General features: G+C 40.7%; 2 protein-coding genes across 2 annotated transcripts; one reads left to right on the top strand and one right to left on the bottom strand.

Moving 5' to 3' along the window:
* Positions 1–847: 847 nt before the first annotated feature.
* LOC108677303 (tubulin alpha-3 chain-like) lies at positions 848–7533 on the top strand. The gene is made up of 3 exons (XM_018165516.2): positions 848–983; positions 5868–6090; positions 6332–7533. Exons 1-3 carry the CDS (start codon positions 981–983, stop codon positions 7456–7458), a joined length of 1353 nt encoding a protein of 450 aa, XP_018021005.1. The 5' UTR covers positions 848–980; the 3' UTR covers positions 7459–7533.
* Positions 7534–8671: 1138 nt separating this feature from the next.
* On the bottom strand, positions 8672–10141 carry LOC108677301 (tubulin alpha chain; the record flags this gene model as incomplete). The annotated part of the gene is given in 3 exon segments (XM_018165515.1): positions 8672–8743; positions 9276–9511; positions 9919–10141. Coding segments are annotated over 3 exon segments (531 nt in total), but the record flags the coding sequence as incomplete, so codon positions are not given.
* Positions 10142–10165: the final 24 nt, after the last annotated feature.

The following is a 10165-nucleotide window of genomic DNA, read 5'->3' as shown; positions in this document are numbered from 1 at the left end:
GCAAAGGAGAAGGGCCGGCCTCAACGTCTGAGTCGGACATGGACGCGCCCCCACCCCTACGCCGCTTATGGCGCCGCATCATAGTAATTAGGAGCTCGAGCTCTGAGGCTCAACTTCTCCTCCACTCACACGTGACTTACCTATTTATAATACTGATAAATATATGTGAGATACGATTTCGGCTTATATCTAGGTGGACACAAATCTATCTAGTCGATTGTTCAATGTTCACAGGCACACGTCCGTAATCGACCGCAGCTCGAACCGGAATCAACTCCACCAGCGAGTTTGTTATACAAGTCACCTGGGTGTTAGATTTTAACTGCTATTTCCTAAAATGCGGGCACAACCCATGCATGGCACATTTTTTTAAGCGAAAGTCAGTTTACTACCATTACTTATTGAATGAGTTATTCGAAAGACCCAATGTGTTATTTTATTTTTATGCTGAATATTATTTCCGAATAAGAATCAGCCAATTATACTTTTTAACGGGAAGCCCATGAGCGATTATAACACTATGGCATGTATATAATTTTTGCATTTGATATATCAAAGCAGAATTTTTCTCAAATTTTAGCAATATGCGTTCTGATGGAACTGAATATTTATTTCAGGTTTAGTTTTGTTGCAGAGCAAGATTAGATGAGATTTTCACTGAGAGAAATGTAGAGGCCGTTGTATCTATAAGAAATAAATATATAAATATATGGCTAAAGACAAAGTAAATGAAAAGAAGATGATTCAACAATAAAACTGGATTGATCCGTGTTCGATTATCAAAAATTGCTTAGACCTTCCATCTTGCCCAGACCTTGCGGAAGGTATATAAGCCTCAAGAGCAACTCGGTCCTCCACTTGCTGCATTACGAGGGTCACGAGAAGGCTTACTTGTGAACGCGCGCTCACTTACTTATTCAAGACGTATTCTGCGTCTGTTACTTCATTGACTCAACTCGGACTTCTGCGTTTCAGTAATCATGGTAAGTGTGTATATATATACTTACATTAAATATTTGCTTCTTTCTCGAAACCATCATTTTATTAAGGTAATCCGATTTGATGACAACTTTCGTGCCTGACTCACAGTGTTGGCATGACTCGGTGAGCCGATGTCATTATCATATCTGACGCCTGAAGGAATGTATCCATTGATGACCTGATTATTAAATCAATAGACTCATCAAAAATTTTCAAAAGGTGTAAGAAACCGTGTTTATGTAATGGTGAAATTTTCGATCGTCAAATCACTCACCGAGACATTTTTTCTCGCGAGGAACTACCTATACCTCGTTATGATCTTCAATCACCGTTTCATGGGCAGCTGCAAGTTGCAAAAAATATTTATTTGTTGCACATGCTAGTGTATTATCTCACATAATTAGTTTATGAACATGAGTTTACATCATTTTCTTCTGTCAAACTTTTAAAAACCTATATTCGTGCAGGTAGAGGGCGGGATAAGAATACCGATTGTGTTTTGTCGTTTGCTTGGGATATTGATTGACTACCTGCCTAGGCGTCGTGGGAACAGGGCGCGGAGCTGCCCTTGAGCTCTGCATGCATACTTCAGCGCTCTAGATGTCACGAGTTTTTTTTTTACCTTTCTAAACGAAGTTACGAACCCACTGAATTAACACGAATAGGTAATCATTTTTTAGTTTTCTGACTTATTCTTGCAGGGTGAATTCTGTTTTATAAATATATACTGTAAATTTTGCCAACTATGTAGCCACAGTTTTAATTCAATTAACAATGAGCGTGTAAACGTAAATTACGTTATCATACGAGAGAATGACCACAATTTAGCTACTTTAGTCCCGAACTTCGTTCATGTAACGACTCTCTGACGAATGTTAGGCCTATCCAACACAGCAATGACTCTGTCCTTACTAAGGCTTCTTCCTCTCTGACGCATGCTGCTTCGGTTAACGATGTTTTGATGACGTTGCAAATAATGTATCTGGTGCTATGAGCTCCTGAAACTTAAACAATTAATGACCATCTCAAACTAAATTCACTGTGTCATTCTGGGAGTGGGACCTCTTGGAACGTTTCGAATTAGATGCAACTCGAAACAATTATTTAAAGATTTTCGATTTCCGTCATCATCACTTTTAAATTTATCACTGTTGTTTGTTTTACTAGGCAATAATTATAATTACTGCCACATTCGTCGCCACTGCGGTTGACCCACAGATCTTCTCTGAACGCAACAGAATTTGATTAATTTTTTAGTTATATAATTCTTTTTTTATGTTGGGCTGTTTGAATCCTGCAACAAAATGACACAATCCTTTCAAATATTTGAAGGATATTTTCATTCAATTTTTCGCATGATCTTGTTGCGATCATAGCTTCTGGCGACCGGGGAACATGATGGAGACTCGCGTGTTTTCAAATATCAATAAACTTTAGCGCGCAATATATTGCAAGAGGAACAATGGTCTGGATGATTAATATGTAAATTGAATTGTGATTACCACGTAGAGCAAATTATTTATAAATGAAAATAACCCGCCTGGTATACGGTGCATGGATTCAACATTCAGGGCAGAAGCTCGACAGGTAATATCGAGCGAACAAAAAGAGCTTCCAACGACTGAGTCACCATCAGACTTCAGTCACGCAAGCTTGCACAGCGCAGTTGCCAGATGTTGCCATCACTTGCTGAGTGCTTTAACCGGATGTGTTATAGCGGTACTAACGCTGGCTCGCTGCTTCGACGGCTGACAAATATATTTTTCGATGACCTCCTCCAACAGGAGTAATTTTAATATTTTTTTATATAAGATCAGTTAAAATAATAGGTTATAGCGCTCATATTTATTAACTTTGTCTGATTTCGGAAATACGTTAGCATTTGTGTCATGATTAAAGTAAACCGAAAATTTTTATTGAACGATTAAATTAATATATCTAATCGTTAATTGTGCTAAATCCATGTTTGCTTATAACCGTTTTACGCGAAATATGTGCCAGTAATTTGTTAAACGTAGAAAAGATTTCTTATAGAATACGAAACTACAAGCTATGTACATAATCGACTAGCATACCTATTCCTATGTATGTAATCTCTATACTATGACTGAAATTTCGGCGTGATGCCACCAGCCCGTTTACCTGCATTTTACAAGCACATCGTCTATCCCGAAATGTCTAACGTTCGTTTTTCTTCATTGGCTTTCCCTAGTAACAATCCTCAATTGGGAAGGTAAATTAGAAGTTGTTCACGGGAGACTTTCTAAATGCAAGTGAGCTGTTGAACCTGCGAGGGTGGGGGAGGGGGGTAATTACAGTAAGGATGACGTCATCAGAGGCCTGTGCGGGGGTGCAGTCCTTACCTCCTCCCCGTGTGGAGCATTCAGGAATGCGCAGGTGCGGGGTGCGGGGACTGCTGGAAAGATGAATTTTAGTTTATTTTCTAAAATATTTTCTAAATATCATTTCCCTTTAAATATGCGGGCCGTGTTGCATGGTGCATTCTCTTTCTCTTAAGTTTGACATCAGTCCAATGTTTCTCAATTCTTTCCCTTGTTTTATATACGCTTTTGCTACAGAATCGAATTGACGCTTTGTGCCTGTGTGACTTCACCGTTGAAAAATCCGAGTGCAAATTCATTCTAAAATCATAATATCGTTACTTTTCCTATGTATCAATATATGTTTATATCATACTAAATATTCACGAAAAAAGGCTATACGAGCGTACTATGCATCGGTGACTTCAACGTCGTACCTTCGATGTCAACGTCCTGCCGTCGCTTGGCTGTTATTCCTTGAGTCTTCGACTCCAGCTGTTTTGCGGTCATCTGCGTTCCGCGAAAATTCCCGTCTGCTTACTGAACAATAACTCTTCGTACTCTGCTGAGGAAATAGCAACATATGTTGCGAAGGAACCTACGTGCAACCACACTCTTTTTAGACAGATACAATTTCTGAGGAGATCCAAACGGTGAAGGAAAATTTACCGGAAATTTGAATTGGTTTAGGATTCATTAATCGCATGAGCGTCTCTCTGATCGGCTCATTTTCTGAGTTCATATGCTAGGAATTTCGATATCGTTTATAATTCATCCCTGCTTGATTTGATTAAAATGTAACTGAAGCAGCAACTAACATTAATTAATTTTTTTGTAATACGACTCGCAGTTGCAGCGCCTGGTATCAACTGACGTTAAAAATTACGCATTTACTGCAAGAAATGCAATTAATGCCAGTTTGGGCGGCCTACTCGTAAATCGAGCATAATCATTTTGGCTCTATGTTGAAAATATATTCATGTACGACAACAAGTTTTCTGCACACAAAAAAGATATAAGGAGAACATTAGTCAGAGTGAGGAGTGGAAGTCGCTAATATTACATACGGTGCCGACTGTTCTGCCTCACAGTGCCATTCACTTGCGAGCGGAAAAATACATCGCGTTTATAGTGATCGTGTTGAGAATTTGCAACAGGGGTTAACATTAGACAGACCATAAATTACTGATAATTGAATATTTTCGCTAAATGTTTTGACATTACGTCTCTCCAGACCTCTGCTTCGAGCATTTATTTCTTACGAGTCCTTTTTAAATTTCAGTGGAAACTGAGCAGTTCATAGCATCTCATTCTTTCACAGAGAATTCCCAACCTAGAGTTTCTATGCCACTTAAATTAATAGGATCTGACTCTGCTACCGGAATACCAGAATAATTTTAAAGCTAGAAATAATAACTTTTCTATGAAGAAAACGAGGAAATACGACATGGTGTCTTCCATAACAAACCCTATCATCATGAAGCAAATCAAGACTAATTATCCAAAAAACTGCAGCGGAGCTCTAACTACGTCGATATAAATTCACGAGAAACGAGAGTCGTGCCCGACCACCGTCAAAGAGACAAGTAACATTGCAGGGATGAGATTAGACTGATAGTGACGAGTTCAGCAGACTAATAACGGGTTAGGATGATGTCCCGCCAAGCCCACAAAACATGTAAGCGCTGCTACGCCCCGATACCAAGAGTAAGTTATCGCCGTGCGTAGCGAAGAAGACGGATTAATAACCTTTTCTTCTTTGAAAAAGCAGGTTCCCAAGTCAAATCCTGATATGGAAGTAAGAAAGTTTGTCATGACAGGTTGAAGTCATATTATAGGTGAAATGCAGAACTAAACTCGCAAATTTTTTATTAACGCAGCGAAAGTCAATTTGTTACCATCTTCAAACCTTAACAAGTAAAGTAATCTTGATAGTTTTTCTTGTAAGCGTGGTGTTAGATTTCGCTGTCAAATATGATTTCAATTTTTTGTGAAAATTTGGAGAACCTTTTCAGTTGTTCCTCCCATAAACATGTTCAATATGTTCATTCGATACCGATTCGAATTTTCGTTCAAAAAACTCATCTTTTCGTTAGCTCTGTAAGTGAAATTGCCTCCAGACAAGCTACAGTATTTCGTAGTTGAGAAGTTATCTTGAATTCGGATCGACACAAACTATCCAGATCAACACATTAACGAAACCCAGCTTTAACATGTATAAACGCTTGTCAGTCACTGTTTTGCCATGACTTTTGATATCTTCAATAGGCCTAGCCTTAATATTATTTTAATAATTTTTTAGCTCCCACAAGTACATTTTATTATATCCGTTTTGAAACATTCATTAAACTATCATACGATGGTAATACGCTTTACTGACATTCGATTTCGTAATAATAAATGGGGCACTTGCTTTAAAGCTCATTAAATTAAATCCAGCTTTATTCCCAATAGTTGGCCTACAGTTGTTGCATAACTAAAAAGAAACATTGTAGATTTCAATCATGTCTTCCCTAAATTTGAGTGAACTTCTCGAATCTCCCTAATAACTGTGTTCTTTTTCAGCGTGAATGCATCTCGATCCACGTTGGCCAGGCTGGAGTGCAGATGGGCAATGCCTGCTGGGAGCTGTACTGCCTCGAGCACGGCATCCAGCCCGATGGCCAGATGCCCTCTGACAAAACCATCGGTGGAGGCGATGATTCCTTCAACACTTTCTTCTTCGAGACTGGCACGGGAAAACACGTGCCCCGAGCCATCTTCGTTGACCTGGAACCGTCTGTTATAGGTGGCTTTATGATCCATTCTTATTTTGATTGTTACTGTCTTTCAAGTTAACCGGAATTCGCTTGAAATTGATAACTTCAGAGGTGCCGCTGAATTTTACGCGATATCATATGTTTGACAGAGATAGAGAGAGAGTAAATAATTCAATTAAAGACAGAAAATAAGGATGGATGGAAAATAAGGATGAAAGAGTTTTGAATATTGATTTGAGTACTTTGACCGATTCGTCATTTATTTTACAGATGAGGTCCGGACTGGAGTCTACCGACAACTTTTCCATCCAGAACAATTGATCACTGGGAAAGAAGATGCTGCTAACAACTATGCACGAGGTCACTATACCATCGGGAAGGAAATCGTTGAAATTGTTTTAGATCGCATTCGTAAAACCGCCGACAACTGCACTGGCCTTCAAGGTTTCTTGGTCTTTCACTCGTTTGGTGGCGGCACTGGTTCCGGTTTCACTTCCCTCTTGATGGAGAGGCTTTCGGTCGACTACGGCAAGAAAAGCAAACTTGAATTTGCCATCTACCCTGCCCCTCAAGTCGCCACTGCCGTCGTCGAACCTTACAACTCGATCCTGACCACACACACTACTCTGGAACATTCTGACTGCGCCTTCATGGTTGACAACGAAGCAATTTACGATATTTGCCGCCGTAACCTCGATATCGAGCGACCCACTTATACTAATCTGAATCGCATGATCGGTCAGATCGTCTCGTCCATTACCGCTTCCTTGAGGTTCGATGGCGCCCTCAACGTCGACCTGACTGAGTTCCAAACGAACTTGGTCCCTTACCCGCGTATTCACTTCCCATTGGTGACATACGCGCCAGTCATCTCTGCCGAGAAAGCCTACCACGAGCAGATTTCAGTGGCCGAGATCACAAACGCTTGTTTTGAGCCCGCCAACCAGATGGTGAAGTGCGACCCGCGTCATGGAAAGTACATGGCGTGTTGCCTGCTTTTCCGAGGTGACGTCGTGCCCAAGGATGTCAACGCTGCCATCGCTACCATCAAGACCAAGCGGAGCATCCAGTTTGTGGACTGGTGCCCCACGGGCTTCAAGGTGGGCATCAACTACCAGCCACCCACCGTAGTTCCTGGCGGTGACCTGGCTAAGGTGTCTCGTGCCGTGTGCATGCTTAGCAACACCACGGCCATCGCTGAAGCCTGGGCTCGTCTGGACCACAAGTTCGACCTGATGTACGCCAAGCGCGCCTTCGTGCACTGGTACGTGGGCGAGGGCATGGAGGAGGGCGAGTTCACCGAGGCCAGGGAGGACTTGGCCGCCCTCGAGAAGGACTACGAGGAGGTCGGCGTCGACTCCGCTGAGGATATCATTGGAGAAGGAGAAGAGTATTAATTGACTCATAAATCCTACCACCGGCGTCATGGTATTTTTACCTGCATATCACGAGCATTAAAACATATCACCTGATCCATTTGTTTCTACTCCCCTCCAGTTTTTACCATTTATATTTTCTCGCAATAATTATGTATTAGTCAAGGGACGGATGAACGGCTGTGACAAATGCGGCTCTCAAGTAAAAAAGTCCAATACCAAAAAAGTCTTAAATCAAGTTTTTGGACTTAATTAAAAGTCCAAAAAGCCTAATAACAAACCAAAAACTTGATTGAGAGAGATATATACGTATAGAGTCAATGTCGCAACAAGTAAAGTTACTAAGAATTGAAAAAAACGCTATGTAGATTCACCTGCTCTTTATTAAAAACATTTCGGAAACCAGCTCTAGTATCAGTTTAAACACTTTTATATAAAGCAATTACAATCAGCTGTGAGATTCAAAATGTACACGAAAAAGATTAAAATTTTCTGATATGCCTTTCATTCGCCGAAAAATTGATCATCTTTTTTTACTATCGATTTTAGTTTTCAGATGAAATTCCATGAATTATTATTGCCCAGATTCATTTTCGATATGAATTCTAATCGATCAACAAGAAATTTTAATTTAAAAAATGTATACGTTAAATTCCTACCTCCCTTAAACATCAAAAGACACAAAACGAAAGGCTCTTAGAAAACAATTGGCTGGAATATATAACTGGAACGACAACTGTTACTGCAGTACATGGTTCCCAGACATAGGGCATGTCACAAAATTTGAGGTTGCGGTGGAGACTTAATTGCTAGTTAGGTGAGGCAATCAGGAAGAATGTTCAAATAGCATGCCTACTTTATTTACGCCTTGGCAGAAATCTGGCTGGGATGAGCTTTGACATCACAAGTCTTTACCAAAATAATAAAAAATAATCACTTATTTACTGTCCTTTATTTATCCTAGGACAACTGTTGAAATCTATCAACAATCTAGATATGCTGGCTGCATGTTTTCCCTGCATTTATATACTCGTAATAGTGTTCGAATCCAGGCTGCATTCCTCTCGCTGGATACAATCTATGCCAAAGACATATGCAAAATATGAGACTTTCTTCTAAGTTACTAAATTGGACGTCAATTATTTGATATTTCTTTTCTTCTTGACTAATTGTTGGTGGTCAAGTGACGCTTGACGCGCCGCGTCAACTTCACAAGCAACGATTCAGAAAAGCGTCACGGCGCAAGACACGCGTTAACCATTGGCACCAAGAATTCTCTACCGTAGATGGTTCTGATGGAAGGAGTCTGAAAAAAATACGGTGCTTGAGGTTGCGTCTTCGTTCATTCCCATCAAGAATCAGTGCAACGATAATGTGATGAACGGCCAGTTTCTAATTATTTTAGGTATAATTATAATCATAAGAATTATTTATACTTAGAAGCGAATTGCAGAATGCAGTATCCTGAATTATATGCAATTATGGTCTGTGGATCCACGTTAAAACCTTTACTAGAGTTCGGTCGAGGACAAACCTTTGTGAAAGTATTTTTTGTATGCTGGCTACAATTATAATACGCACAAATTTTTCCCCTGCTAGGAGCAAATTTAATTAAATGACATCTGACTTTAAGAGACGCTGTAGCTTTCACGTTACAAGCTGAGTAGATTTAAAATAATGGGAGTGCAGCCGTGGGTAACAAAATTGACTCGTAAACAGGCCCTGGGCCCAACGCCAACCATCAGTATGCAATATCTACACATAGCCTCAGATCAATGAGCTGTGGGTAACTCCGGCTAACAGTAAATCCGCTTTGAACAACACAGCCACTGCTTCACAGATAAGAGGGAAGTGAAACCGGAACCAGTGCCGCCACCGAACGAATGGAAGATAAGGAAACCTTGAAGACCAGTGCAGTTGTCGGCGGTTTTACGAATACGATCAAGGACAATATCGACGATTTCCTTGCCGATGGTGTAGTGGCCTCGTGCGTAGTTGTTAGCAGCATCCTCTTTGCCAGTGATGAGTTGCTCGGGGTGGAACATCTGACGGTAAACACCGGTACGAACCTCGTCTGTGCAAAAGGAGATAACCGAAAATTATTGACAGGACAACGGCCATTTTTGTCGGATAACCTTTAACACAGCATGGGGAATCAACGTAAGACACGACGGCACAGAGCATCATTTATGCACGGCTTTAAACAGCCGCCGGCCTAAGCAGGAACTTTAATTTCACTTGTTAAAACTAAACCAATTGCTGCATTTGTAGTTACTACAGCGTGCGTCGACCATTACGTTCTAGTAAGCTAGACTACTTCACAATTTCGATGCAGCAAATTTAATAGTTAACCATGTCAATTTATTCCAATAGCTTAATGATATCGCATATAAGACAGTATAATAATGAACAACTGTATAGTCATTATGACGTCAACTGTATCGTTATCACAATGACGCCAACTGTAACTTTGTAACTTACCTATTACAGAAGGCTCGAGATCAACGAAGACAGCCCTCGGAACGTGCTTGCCAGAGCCAGTTTCCGAGAAGAAAGTGTTGAAGGAATCATCGCCTCCACCGATGGTTTTGTCAGAGGGCATCTGGCCATCGGGCTGGATGCCGTGCTCGAGACAGTACAGCTCCCAGCAGGCATTGCCCATCTGCACTCCAGCCTGGCCAACGTGGATCGAGATGCACTCACGCTGAAAAAGAACACGATATGTTAG

This window comes from Hyalella azteca, unplaced genomic scaffold (assembly GCF_000764305.2).
Source record: "Hyalella azteca isolate HAZT.00-mixed unplaced genomic scaffold, Hazt_2.0.2 contig4484, whole genome shotgun sequence".
Taxonomy (NCBI): domain Eukaryota; kingdom Metazoa; phylum Arthropoda; class Malacostraca; order Amphipoda; family Hyalellidae; genus Hyalella; species Hyalella azteca.
The sequence above is the reverse complement of the archived record's forward strand: the minus strand, read 5'-3'. Positions and strand labels throughout refer to the sequence as shown.